Source organism: Staurois parvus, unplaced genomic scaffold (genome assembly GCF_062004578.1).
Source record: "Staurois parvus isolate SC_StPar_1 unplaced genomic scaffold, SC_StPar_1.0 ptg000648l, whole genome shotgun sequence".
NCBI classification, from domain to species: Eukaryota; Metazoa; Chordata; class Amphibia; order Anura; family Ranidae; genus Staurois; species Staurois parvus.
Genome location: NW_028318444.1, coordinates 4,702,669 through 4,717,778, shown reverse-complemented (window position 1 = coordinate 4,717,778; position 15,110 = coordinate 4,702,669). Strand labels below are relative to the sequence as shown.

The window sequence follows — 15,110 nt, the reverse complement described above, 5'->3', positions numbered from 1 at the left end:
GGTCTTTTATTGATTGATTTTATGGCATTTTAGTTTATGTCTCTGACTTCAACCGAATTGCAGGGTTACCGTGTTTGAACAATCCACGGGGCCCAGCATGGTTACCAGATATCTAAGGCCTAGATTGAATTGTTACACTCAACACTTTATTCACCCAACCCATTTTACATTGGTTGTTGTACTGTGAGGGTTCATTGTGTTGCCATTCTTCGGCCATATTCTCAGCATTATCATTTATATTTTACTTTTAATTGCATTTACATTTTATGCATGTAATGCTATTTCATGCTTACATTTTTATATTTTTATATATATTAAATATGTATATATTTCCATATGGCCACCTGTATAAGAACTACGCGTGGCATCACCTATGTAAGTATTGCACTGGGTGACATCATTATCATCCATGAAGATCGGTTTCTCAATAAATTAGGAACCGATTCTCTGCTATTAAATAACAAATTGTATATGAATGCCAGGTGTTGCCCATATTCCTATATATATGTATGGTATAATTTTAACATATATTATGCATTGTTTATCACTTTAATGTTTATCTTTTACTAGTGTATGCCATGTCCATGTATATATGTATAACTGTACACAATCTGCCTATATTAACATACTTCCATAAGGACTTATTTGCGGTACATCTGTCCTGAGACTTGTAGTCCTACTAAGTTCATCACAGGATGACTGTGCTCCGGATATATATAATGAATTTCCTACATTCCCTGAGCACATTAAGCCTGGGAGGTTAATATTAACATCAGCCCTCTATACCGCACTGAATTCTTTCCCCCTGGGTTGATCTGTCATCCTAGACAGCAACCATAGATTGGGGTCCTTCCTCCTGTTATTTCTGTCCTTAGTGGCAGTATCCATAGACTGGGTCTCCAGGAAAATGGCCGCCGAGCGCGATCTGCGCATGCGCGTAATATTGGCGATGACGCGATAGCGTCGGACTGCGCATGCGCGAGGCACCCGATCCGCGCATGCGCAGTAGCGGTAATTTACCGCGATTAGCGTCCACAAGCTTTTTAGGCACCACACTATAAATAGGTGTCCTCCAACAGTAGCCCACTCCCTTTGATAACGTGCAGTTGCCACGAAACGCGTTAGGGAGATGCTACTTGACCCACAACCACTACCCACATGGTCCACACCTTGACACGGGCGGCCATCTTTGGAAGTGTATATTGCACCATGTAAGTGCGTTTTTTTGTCTACTACTCCATAATAAAAGTTATCGCACTATCGGAAGCCTCTCTTTTGGGTTTATTTCTGAGCCCTGAAGGTGATTCCTGGCCCTTGAGCGCACATCGCACCCCTGGAGGTCGCTGACACAAGGATTCTACTGCATACCGGATGAGCGTTTATTCCACTGGATACCTGGGAATTCCATAACTGGAGAGGACACGGATGACTCTGGTGACCACAGTAGAGACGACCACCATTCCGGCAGGTCCCCTGATCCAGTGACCAGGAGTAGGTCATTTTACTCCAATGCGCTTTTATTTGCGCTATCTGGTTAGTGCATTCTACAGCCACATTTCCTACCACAGATGTCACAAATTTACGTCACTCCTATGATAGATTGACTTTGACACCTTTATCACCATTTACACCTTCTTAACTATGAGAATGTTATAATATTGGTTGCTTAAGACTATTATGGTAGCTGCGTTTATATCTCATTAAGTGGTCACTCCGTATCATGAGATAGATCCATTCACTCTAGCGCTGCATGTTTTTGTATAAGATTTTTTTTTCTGATGTTTTGAATGTTAAAAGCTACAGTTATTTTCTACACATACTGGTGTTAGAACATGCTGGTGAAAACTAGGTCAGGGTTCATGTAGACCATGCAAGCAACTACCAATGATGCACTTCTTGCCCTTTGAAATAAGGTCAGGTGATTTACAATGTCCTATAATGGGGGACTTTCTTATTCACCAGTATCCTCGCTATAAAATGCGGGGTTCCCATCAGCCATTTGTCGAAACAGAAAGAGTGAACTGACAATGTGTGGTTTACTGAGATAGCAAGTGCTTTATACTGTGAAATGTGGTGTGGACCCAACAGTACTTTATAGTGCTTCTTTTTTGTGTGTGTTCACAAGGACTTCAGTTACCTCCGCCCGCCTCCTCCCGTGTTTTTTTTACACAGTTGATCTCTAACCTGTCTCCAGGGGTGGACTGACAACTCATGGGGCCCCTGGGCAATAGAGGATCATGGGGCCCCTGTGTCCTTGCCCAAACTCAAAAAAGCCTATGAAAATGGTACCAGGGGCATCTCATGGGGCCCCCCACTGACCCTGGGCCCTCGGGCGGTGCCAGAGTTTCCAAATGGTCAGTCCGCCCCTGCCTGTCTCTGTATTTGACCTGTATATTATCACTACACCCCCCCCCCCTTATCCTGCACATCTGTACTATAACCATTACATCTCTATCCTCCCAAGTATATGTGACCTGTGCATTAACCCCATCAACCCTTCCTGCCTTTGTTTATGGCTTGAACAATAATGTATGTAATGCACCGTTACCAAGCTCCATGTTTTAACCTCCTAAATGCCAGCATGTTTATTCATTTCTTTAAGGTGTCTACTTTACAAAAGGGTTTGGGGGATTTTCAAACTGTCCTGGCATTTTTGTTTTGACAAGGACATTTTTTTTTTTTTTTTACATTTTGGGGGATTTTTACTGTTTATAGTAAAAAAAAAGTGGTTATTGCATACTACCAAAAGTAAGCACTGTCTCAAAAAAATGTATAAAATTAATTTGTGTACAGTGTTACATGACCAAGTAATTGTCAGTCAAATTATCACAGCACTGGAAACTAATAAAAGGGTACTTAAGTGGTTAATCTCTTCCTGTCCACCCATTGCACATAGACAGTGGACAGGAAGCTTTGTGGGATAACGTACCAGTCCACATCGATGGCTCCTGTGCGGCTTACAGAACGCACACCCCGGAGCCCGGTGATTGGTATGTCACCCAGACACAGTGGATCACATTACCTCTGTGACAAATCACAACACTCCCATAGTAAACAATGGAAAGTGAAAGTAAAGATCACTTCTCTCTGCTCTCAGTTTGAGATCAGAGAGAAGCGATCCTGCAGTCTGTGAGTGTACAGGAGCCTGTTAGGCTGCTTGTACACTCACAGACTGCTGTTCCAGCCACTCCAGTGTTTCTGATCAGTGCCCCTGTGTTCCTGATCACTGCCCCAGTATATGCATAATAAAACATGCAGCTAACCCCTCTCACCTTTCCCAGTGTGCACAAAAACACCTACATACACCATACCAATGTCCTGATCACCGCCATACCCCAAACCAATACCCTGATCACTGCCACATGCTATACCAGCACCTTGATCACCGCCATACGCCATACCAGCACCCTGATCACCTCCATACACCATATCAGCACCCTGATCACCGCCATACCCCATACCAGCATCCTGATAACCGTCATGCACCATACCAGCATCTTGATCACCCCATATGCCATTCCAGCGTCCTGATCACCACCATTCCCTATACTAGTGTCCTGATCATCACCATACCCCATACCAGCGTTATGATCACTGCCATACCCCATACCAGCGTTATGATCACCGCCATACCCCATACCAGAATCCTGAACACCCTCATACACCATACCAGCATCCTGACTACTTCCATACCAGTGTCTTGATTACTGTCATACCTCATGCTAATGTCCTGATCAGCACCAAACCCCATACCAGCGTCCTGATCATTGCCATACGCCATACCAGCATCTAACATTTTAGGGTCTCAACTGGTCAATTTGAAAATGTATGTCCCATAGTTTGTAGACTCTATAGCTTTCACACAGACTAAATAATATATACTGTTTGGTTATTTTCAGCCCAAAAATGCAGTAGAATACATTTTGGCCTAAATTTATGAAGAAAAATGATTTATTAGCAAAATTTTATAACAAAAACTAAGCAAATTTTTAAGAATTTTTTTCAAAATGTTCTGTATTTTTTCATTTTCATATAAAAAAATAAAAAACCCAGTGGTGATCAAATACCACCAAAAGAAAGCTATATCTGTCTCAAAAAAAGGATACAAATTTCATATGAATACAGTGTTGCATAACTGAGCAATTGTCACGTGAAGTGGTTAAAGAAGAGTGAATTTATTTGATTTTCCTGTGGCCCATGTCTTGAAACACAGTTGCTTTGCTGCTCCCCAGCTGCTGCAATTACCAAACCCTTTGGTGGGTCCAATACCTGTTTTCCAGACTGCATGCTGTGGTTCCTCCCACTGGCTTGTACATCCTTTGGTAAAGGAGAAACCACAGTGTGCAGTGCGCAATTATTCCACATGGCCAGAATATAAAATACTTGCAGTGGCCAAGGCCAAGTTTTCCAAGACATGGATTTCCACAAAGCTAAGTATATTGTCTCTTCTTTTAATGGGGGTGTGGAATAAAACATCCAAGTGGAGAGCCTAGTCACATGAACCATGAAAGTTGTGTTCCAATAAAGGAGTTCTCTCTGCTGTGTTAATAATTCAATTTTATGTGCAGCAGCACATTAGAAGATGCTGCAGTGCATTGACATGTAGTGATATATGTTGTGCTGTATAAAAATGCAAACATGCTGCATTTTTACACAACACACACCAATGCACATATATGGTGTGAACAGGGCAATTGTTCTCTCTGTGCCCTTCTGTTGAGCCTGTATTGATCAATGCAGCTCAGCACACCTAGTGTGAATGAGCCCTAAATCTGCCTGTCAGTGTATCCTTGGTGTGTTTATCCATGTATTAATAACTAATTCTGTTTGATGTTGATGTTTCTAGTCTACTGACTTTCTGTATATATAAACAGATAGTTATAAATTATACCCAGGAAAACACTGAAAATGTGCCATACCACTGATTTCAAATTTCAAGCAGAACCTTTTTAAAGTTTCACATTTTGCGTGCTGACATGGCACACTTTTATTGAGAGATGACAACATGCCAATTTTGGGACAGTGATGATTGTTTTATCTTTTACAGTTTAAGATTAAGCCTGTGAAATATGTGGCTGACTATTACTCAGTGCTGTGAAACATTTGGAGGCTCAAGCTTTTTTCAAAATGATCTCCTTAGTAGATGAAGATAGAAATTTAAAACGAGTTAGGCAAAGGGAGACACTGAAAACCATTGCTTTTGACTCACAACACTCTATGTGCCATATACAAAATGTCTGATTTGAAATGGAATCCTTTTTTAATGATCCCTTCAATATTTGTAAACTTTATAAGATATTTCACATGCCACTTGCGTGCTATAGTATCAAAATAATGTATATTGTCACAATACTATACTATACTATGCTACACATAGATTTAACCTGCAGTGCTCTGTGGAGCATAAAATACTTTGGTATGTAGTTTCTTTCTTTCAGATGACTTATAACTATGTTTACAGATCTGTTGAATCACCACCTCCTGAACAATGCCCAGTGCTCAGAAGCAATCATTGCTGGATCTTCTATTGAAACGGTTGAGGGAACTCCGGTGGAAGTTGGCTGCCATGGTGATGAGCTCACACTCAACGGAAAAGCTATCATCTCTAAAAAAGACATTTTGGCTACAAATGGAGTTGTTCACTTTGTTGATGAATTGTTGATTCCAGATTCAGGTATGTATTTTTTTTCAGAATGTTTTATTAAAATTAAAACTACCTACAAGCGGTAAAAAAAATAGTGGATGGGACAAATATTTTCTCAACAGTAGTATTTATGAAGAGCATAATGTCAGAAAAGTCAAGCCTTTGTCACAGACTCATAGACAAGTAAAAGTGAGCTAAAAGACCACTGTGACTTAGAGAGAAGTAAAATTGGGCCACTGTGTTTTCGACGTAGGACCTAAAAGTTCATTCAGTAGATAATAAATGCATCTCTCCTTTTCTCAGTAGCACATGAATGTTGCTGTTGGCATTTTCACACAAAGCTGGCATGTGTTAAGACTGGTACCCACGGGCTGAATATTGGCTGGTATTGGCTGGTTCAACAGAAACAGTGTGCAGCAGCCTGTCCTGTAGAAGCCAGTCTAGTGGCCATTTTTTATTGAACGGACATGCTGGAAAACCAGTATCCAATCAGCGCTTGCAGCCATTGACTCAGCAGGGAGATCGCTGCACTTATATTGCTTAATTAGTACGGCGACCTCTCAGTTTTTTTTTCGTTCAGCCCCATGTGTACCTAGCATTAGGCTGTCCATAGACTTCTAGATTAATCTTGTTTTGCCTATCAATCTATTCCCCTATCCACACTAAACAATGTGGATGGATTAATCTCCCCTTCCAGCTATTATATTCCGACAGCTGGAGGTCACAGGTGTCACAACACCTGAAAAGGGACTGCAGCTGATTGGCTGAAGTCATTGTTCGCCTAGCAATATTCCGCCCGGTTTCTTTGATGTTTTAGATCAAAAAATGTTTGGTGCAGTGGTGCTGACAGGGCCACCTACGGTTCAAATTTCTGCTTGTCCATTAGAAACCAGTAGAATTCTCACTGAGTATGGCCAACTTTATTCAAGGCCAGTTTTAGGCTGGGTTCCATAACCTAAAGATTTTCCTAAAAAAGTGACTGATGTGATTCTCTACTAAGAATCATTTGTGTTGTATGTTTTCTTTTCATATTCTAACACAAGGGTAAAGCTGTATGTTCCACAAGCATGTACTGCATATATGAACTTTAAGATGCATTTACAAAAACAGCTTTTCTTAATTATTAAGCAAGCTGCTAACAAAAAAAGCTGTTCTGTCCCTTTTACCCACTTCTCTTGACCAAGGGGTATTGATCACTGGCATACCCTGCAGCCCATAGAGATTGTTTCTAATACATGCTCAGACCCCTCTTTTGCACCATGTGAAGGTTTTAATTGTCTTTATATTGTTTGAATGAAGCAGAAGGTCAGAGGGATTACCAACCAGTGACATTGAAGATTTATCAAACAAAGCCCTTTTGACCTGAAAATATAATAGGCTCTTTACCTCTGCAAAGTGTATCTGTGAGCACAGGTGAGGGGCACAACACTGCATTTTGTGGGTATTTTCACACAGAGGTGTTTCTGAGGATAAAAATAATACAAAAAAGACACATTGGGGTTGATTTACTAAAACTGGAGAGTGCAAAATCTGGTGCAGCAGTGCATGGTAGCCAATCAGCCTCTAAGACCCCGGTCGCCTTGGCATGCGATTTGCATGTCATGTGACTTGCATATTGCATGCCAAGTTGCACCCTATTGTCCGCAATTAAAGCAGTTATTTAACCGTACCGATTTCTAAAGTAGTACATGGGCTAGTTTTGGTGCGATTTCCATAGACATCTGTATCAGATGTCTTGCAAATCACCCCTGAAATTGGCATGTCCTCTGACTTTGAAACCGTGTGACTTCACTGTAAGTCGCACGATTTCAAAGTTGGGCTTGATGTGACCGGGGCATAACTTCAGGTTGTTTAATTAAGCTCACAGTGAGTATGAAAGAGCCCTTAGTGTATTAGGTGATACAAAAGGGAAACTTTTGCAAAGAATACCCAATCATGGGCAAAGAGAAAAAAAAATTGCATTGGAAAGAGAAACGTCACTTAAACAGGTATTAAGCAGGCAGCATAGACTGCAATTTTCTTTCCTGCAACCACGGATATCAGGAAAGAAAATCTCTCGATTCCCCCATCAACACAGTTACTGTTGTTTGGGGAATCCCTCCCGCAGACCTGTTGTGTTCTCCTGGAAGGGGGGAGCCATTTATGCCAGGAATACATAGTGATTGTTGCTAGCAGCTATTGCCACTGGAAATAATTGTATGAAAAATCAGACAGGCTAGTTGTACCCAAGTCGTGCAATGATCGAATTGGGTACAATCAGTCTGTCCATAGATGATTTGAATCTCAGCTGGTCTCTGCTGAACAAGCCGAGATTTTAACCATCTATGGTTATATATAATTAGTATGGCTGAAAAAAAAAACAAAAGTCCATCCAGTTCAACCATAAAAAAAAAGAAGTTATGATCCTATACCCTCAGTTGATCCAGAGGGAGGCAAAAAAAAAAAAACAGCAAAGAATGAGGCAATTTGCTCCAGCAGAGGAAAAATATTCCCTCCTGATCCACCGAGAGGCAATCGGATATTCCCTGGATCAATTTTACCTATAAATAATAGTATCCAGTTATATTATATGTATCTTGGAAAGAGTCCAGGCCATTTTTAAAGCAATCTACTGAGCTGGCCAGAACCAACTCTTGAGGGAGTCTATTCCACATTTTCACAGCTCTTACTGTGAAGAAACCTTTCTGTATTTGGAGATTAAATCTCTTTTCTTCCAGGCGTAGAGAGCGCCCCCTTGTCCTCTGTGATGACCTCAGGGTAAATAGCTCTATACCGAGTTCACTATATGAACCACTGATGTATTTTTACATGTTGATAATATCCCCCCTTAATCTCCTCTTCTCAAGAGAGAATAAATTCAGTTCCTCTAATCTCTCCTCATAGCTGATCTCCTCCATGCCTTTTAGCAGTTTGGTTGCCCTTCTTTGTACTTGTTCCAGTTCCCCAATGTTCTTTTTGTGAATTGGTGCCCAAAACTGAACTGCATATTCCAGATGAGGTCTTACTAATGATTTGTACAGGGGTAAAATGATATCTCTCTCTGGAGTCTATACCTCTTTTAATAGAAGAAAGGATTTGCTCGCTTTGGAAACCGCAGCTTGGCATTGCATGCCATTATTAAGCTTCTGATCTAGAACTCCCAGATTTTTCTCCACCATTGATTCCCCCAGTTGTACCCCCAACTAGTATGTAAGATGCATGCATATTATTAGCCCCCAAGTGCATAACTTTACATTTATCAACATTAAACCTCATTTGCCACATAGTTGCCCAATTAAACAGTGCATTGAGGTCGGCTTGTAAGTTGAAGACATCCTGTAAGGACGTTATTCCACTGCACAGCCCGGTGTCATCTGCAAAGACTGAAATGGGATTTATAATCCGAGACCCTATATTGTTTTTAAATATATTAAACAGTAAGGGTCCCAATACTGAACCTTGGGGTACACCACTAACAACCCTAGACCATTCAGAGTATGAATCATTAACCACTACTCTCTGAATACGATCTTTTAGCCAGTTTTCTATCCATTTACATAACAATTTTTCCAAGCCCGGAGACTTTACCTTACACATTAGCCATGTGTGGGGAACTGTGTCAAACTCTTTTGCAAAATCCAAGTATACCACGTCCACCGCCACCCCTCTGTCCAAGGTTTTCCTCACCTCCTCATAAAAAGAAATCAGATTGGTTTGACAACTTCTGTCTTTCATGAATCCATGCTGTCTGTTGCTTAAAATATTTTTTTTCCAGCAAGAACTCTTCTATGTGGTCTTTTATTAAACTCTCCAGTATCTTCCCAACTATAGAAGTTAAACTAAAAGATCTATAATTACTTGGTAAAGATTCTGATCCCTTTTTAAATATAGGCACCACATTGACCTTACGCAAATCCAGTGGTACTATGTCAGACATTAAAAAATGAGAAACAATGGCTTTGAAATGACAGAGCTCAATTCTTTAAGGACCCGTGGTTTATGCCATCTGGTCCAGGTGCTTTATTCACCTTTATTCTATCTAACTATTTCTGGATCATATAATTTGTGAGCCAATGTGGATCATCTGGAGCTGTGTCAATACCATTCCCATTATGGACAAGAGCTCCCCCATGCTCCTTTGTATACACGGAGCTGAAGAAAGTATTTACTGTAATAAATTTGCCTTCTCTTTGTCCCCAGTCACCCATTGTAGATTATTTTGTAAATGGCCTACATGCTCGGTCCTGACCTTTTTACTATTAATATATGTTAAGATTTTTTGGGGGTTCATTTTCAAATTTTGCGGCCTTGATTTCCTTTTTACATATTCTGTTATATTCTTTGTAATATTTAAATGATCATAGTATTCCTTATTTTTATATTTAATAAAAGCTCTTTTCTTATTATTTATAGCTTTTTTAACTTTGGCCATAAGCCACATAGGTTTGATTTTTAGCTTTTTAACCGCCTCCCGCCCACCATTTAAGCTAATGCCAGGTGGGCGGCGGTTCTCTCATTGTGGGAGGATGTAATATTAGAGGATGTCAATCTAACTGTGCATGCACGCCCTCGTGGGCGCGCGGAATGGTGATCGGTGGTGAGCTGTGTCCCTGGAACACATCGGATCACCAATCACTGTAAGAGCCGATGACATCGGCTCTGTCATGTGATAAGCTAAGTCCTATCACAGCTGATCAGATATAAATAGGAAATGGCAGTTATCTGCAGTCCTCTCCTCCTGCTTACAGCTCGTGAGGAGAGGAGAGCCAGTAATAGGCATTCCTCAGAGGGGACATCTACACTGTTTTATTTATTTATTTATTTTCTTACACGTGATTGGATATTCTATGTAAAGTGAATTTTCAAATAATTTCACCTCATTCACTGAGGAAAATTTCACTTTGAAAATTGAAAATCTATTTTGAAAGTGAACATGCTCTACTGCTTGGTAAATCAACCTCAATGTTTTGTATATTGTATTACACATTTCCTTATCGCTGCATATTAGTAAATATATTCTAGCATTTTATACATAGGGGTGGAGTGCCTTGTAAGCCTGGTGGACAGAAACAGTGCAATATTAATACGTGTGGGTGTGTGTATAAATATATATATGTTAAAGCGTGAATTTTTGGTATTATGGTAGAGTATGATATATGTTTCCCAACAACAAAAACTGCATATAACCAACTAATGTGCTGCCAAAATAATATTTATTTCATTTTTTTTATACTTTTATTATGGAATAGCAGCAGCAGTAATTTTTTAGTTCATAAACAAAAATCAGGGGGGTAGTTTTGTGAAATAGCAACATTAAAGTAATTGTTTATTTATTTCTTTAGCCAGGTTCACACTAGAAGGTGGTGCAGGAAAACTGTGATCCATGCACGTTTCTGCATTCAAAACATACTGCCTTTGCAATCTGAAGCACATGTTCAATCCTAACGACACCCCAAACGCAGTGTTTACCTGCACAGGATCCGTGTACAAAACGACCATGCAATCCAGTTGAAGTGCGGTTCGAAGATTGGTGCATGTACGACTTTGGTGCAATGCGGTGTGATTTGAGCCCATTCAAAAATGACTGGGCTCAAATCGCACCACACTGAATCACATGTGAATTGAACAGGAATGTGGTTCCTATGCGATTCATATGCAGTTTATAGTGTGAACCAAGGCTTTTTCTTTCATTATTAGTAGTACAGCAATGTGCCTTGGATATTAGAGGGTAAATTTACTAAAACTGAAGCACTCAGAACCTGGTGCAGCAGTGTATTTACCGTGAGGCAAACAAGGCGTCTGCCTAGGGCGGCAATTTTTAGGGGGTGGCACCGCTCCCCAGAAGAAGGGACCTGGTGAGCAGCGGTGGACTGAGCCATGCAGGGCCGCCATCTGAGGGGTACCACCGGTACTCCTGTTGGGGGTCTGAACAGCAGGAGGATCGGTGTGGTGGGGCGGAGCAGTTGCAGAACGATGCCCTGTGTATCTCTCCCTCCAGTAGCTGAAAGCTGGTTTCTCCCCCTCTCTCTCCTGATGACTTTCTATTGCTGGAGGGAGAAACAGACCTGGCTGCATCGATGGAGTGCTCTGTGTGACGATCGCGGTGTCAGACCCCAGCCCTTCTCACCAAACTCGTGACCGAAGGACTAGCCAATCTAAAACCGCGCTGTACGTGCGTAACAATACCACGCCCAGCTGCACCCTGCACAAAGATTTTCCAGCTAATGGACTACAACCTGTGTGCCGGCAGCCTGGGAGCGATTGTTACTGGGTCAGGTTAATTACGCAATTAACCCTTCACACTGCCACCACCTCCTTTTTGTACAGAGAAAGAGGAAACTCGGCAATATCAGCAATAACACTATGATGTTTGAATAATCGTCGGTATACCACTGTCACCGCAGGCAGAGATATACCGAAGTTTAAAACACACACAGTAGCACTTTTCAGAGGCAGGGATTCTTAGTTCGCATTAAAGAGCTTTAGAAACGGTTGAACGCTTTCAGAAAGTAAGATTTATTACTAAAAGGTCAAAAGGGTGCAATAAAAATATTTACAGAAAAAGATGTAGCCAATATATATAAATATACAGAGAACAATAGCAGAGCAAAGAGATAACAGAAAGAAGTTTAGAGGGATAAAATACTTGCCGTCCGCCTTGGGTTAAGCAGATCAGGTTTCAGAGCCAAAAGGGTCTTATCTCTAAAAAGGGAGATTCTTCAACTTTGCTCAACTCAGCTCAGCTTTACTTCAAGCACCATAGCCTTTATCTAGGAACTCAGCAGGGTGTCTCCCTGAAGCAAAGAACCAATCGCCTCACTTGGGGAGGGGGTTGTGTAGGCAGGGGGCTCAGGCTATGACCAAAGCCTTCACAAATTATACTATGGCCAATAACTTTTCCTAGGTACATATAACATTATATCCACAAGTAGATTAATACCCAGAATCTTCTGCGGAACGTCTACATATGAAATATGAGATACCTGCTTGGATGGTTAAAGAGATATAATTTTCTGCTCTCCTGTATATGCCAGCTAGGGGTGTAATATACCAGGCGACTTGTCTTAAAGTGAGCCATCCGAATATGTGCTTCATGTTTGTGTAATTATTTCCTATTTGAAGATATATTATATGGAAAACTGGGTTTTAAAATGTAAGTCTGTTTTACGACTCCCTGGCATGTCTTTTGAAGCTCCGTGAGGGCTTGGTTTATGGTCTTACAATATCCCAGATTGCGAGCTAACAGGCTTCTAGGCACCAGATCAGCTGGGGGTTTTATAGCCATAACGCCCTCCCAATGAGTTTGCTGCCTGTGATCTCTGCAACAAACAGACCACATGTCACTCAACAGAGAGGGAGGGGGGATGTCGGAGGAATCTTATTTGGGAGAGAGAGATACAATATGGAGGGATTTGGAGCAAAATGGATGACCTCGTCCATCTCTGTGTGCATGATTGTTACACCCTGTGTGACGGACACGGCGTCAGACCCCCAGCCCTTCTCACCAAGTCGTGACCGAAGGACTAGCCAATCTAAAACCGCACTGTCACGTGCGTAACAGTACCACTCTCAGCTGCACCCTGCACAAAGATTTTCCAGCTAATGGACCACAATCTATGTACCGCAGCCTGAGAGCGATTGTTACTGGGTCAGGTTAATTACGCAATTAACCCCTCACACTGCCACCACCGCCTTTTTGTACAGAGAAGGAGGAAACTTGCCAATCTTAGCAGTAATACTATGATGTTTGAATAAGCGTCTGTATACACACTGTCACCGCAGGCAGATGTATGCAGAAGTTTTTTAAAAACACACAGTAGCGCTCTTCAGAGACAGGGATTCTTAGTTTGCATTAAAGAGCTTTAGAAACAGTTCAACATTTTTCAGATAATAGGCTTTATTACTAAAAAGGTCAAAATGGTGCAATAAAAATAGTTACAGAAAAAGATGTAGCCAATATATATATATATATATATATATATATATATAAATACAGAGAGCAATACCACAACAGAGAGATAACAGAAAGAAGTTTAGAGAGGTAGAATACTTGCAGAAATCCTGGTTTAAGCAGCTTCAAGGGTCCTGAGCAAAAGGGTGCCTTTTCTTCCAAAGTTGGTTCCTGATGTTAAAAGGGAGATCTCTTCAACATCTCTCTCTCAGGCCTGACAGCCTATTTTCTAGTCCACCAGCAGGGTGTCTCCTTAAAGCAGAGAACCAATTGCCTCATTTGGGGAGGGTGTTTAGGTGGGGAACTCTGCAATGACCAAATCCCTCACACGTTTATGCCATCGTCAATAATCTACATGGAGCATCCTATCCACTGGTAGGATAATATGCAGGATCATCTGCTGAACATCTAGATATCAGATATGACATATCTACCTGTGACGGTTAAAGAGATATCGCTTTCTGCTCTTGGGTAGATGTAATTTAGGGGTGTAAGATATCACGCGACTCGCATTAAACTGAGCTATCTGAATATATGCTTTGTTCGATTGTATGTATTCCCTATTTTAAGTTATGAAAAGTGGTTTTTAAATGGGATGTATGTTTTACTGCTATCTCGGAATATCTTTCATGTCCAGTATAGGACTGGTTTATAGCTTTACAATCATCTCCAAGCAAGAGTCTCACAGACATACTGGGCCCAGGCTTATTGGGGTTTATAACCATGAAGCTATCCCGCTGTGCCTGATGCTTTGTGAACTCAGCATACACACAGACCACATTCCTGAGGGAGGGGGATTGGAGGGAGAGAGAATGATAGAAGATGGCGTCCATCTCTGTACGTACAATTGCTACACCCTGATTTTCCTAAGTGGCTGCTGAGCTCCTTTCCCCACCCGCATTCAGAGCTTGGACCAGGGGAAAGCCTGGAGCAGGGAGAGAAAAGAGCCAGAAGGAGGTGATCTGTGTTGTGTTCATTCCCGGGGCTCTCCCTCCAGTCATCCATGCAGCCTAGAGAAGAGCAGCCCTTGGAGGAGGTAGGGGGTGGTAATCATAGTGTGTGTGTGTGTATGTGTGTGTACAGTCCCATACGGTCTCTTAGTGATCCTGTCTAATGTGCTGCATGGGTGACAGGAGGGAGAGCTTAGAGAACATAACACAGCTCACCTCCTGTGCTGGCTCTTTCCTCTCCACTTTTTCAAGGAAGCTTAGTGGGGATTTTGGGTTGGGAGGGGGTGGTATTTGCTAGGAGGAATGGGGGGAATATGTGCTAGTAGGGGAGAGAGAGAAAGCGAGAGAGAGAAAAGAGAGGGAAAGGAGAGAGAGAGAGAAGAGAGAGAAAAATGAGAGAGAGAGAGAGAGGGAGAGAGAAGAAAGAGGGAAAAGAGAGGGAGGAGAGAGGGGAAAAGAGAGAGAGATAAGAGAGGGAACGTGACTTCTATAGAAGAGAGGAGGAAACTCCTAATTCTACTGTGAGAAGAGGAGCCAATGGTGAAAATAGCTGCACAATATGTGACAGCATGCCACAGACTAAGAG

General features: G+C 41.6%; 1 protein-coding gene across 1 annotated transcript in view; it reads left to right on the top strand.

The window, feature by feature from the left end:
- TGFBI (transforming growth factor beta induced) overlaps positions 1–15,110 on the top strand; it is a 130,689-nt gene that overhangs the window by 55,975 nt on the left and 59,604 nt on the right. The window contains exon 8 of the mRNA XM_089694081.1: positions 5,462–5,674. Within this exon, the coding sequence (XP_089550207.1) occupies positions 5,462–5,674 (213 nt within the window). The remainder of the gene's footprint in view (positions 1–5,461; positions 5,675–15,110) is intronic.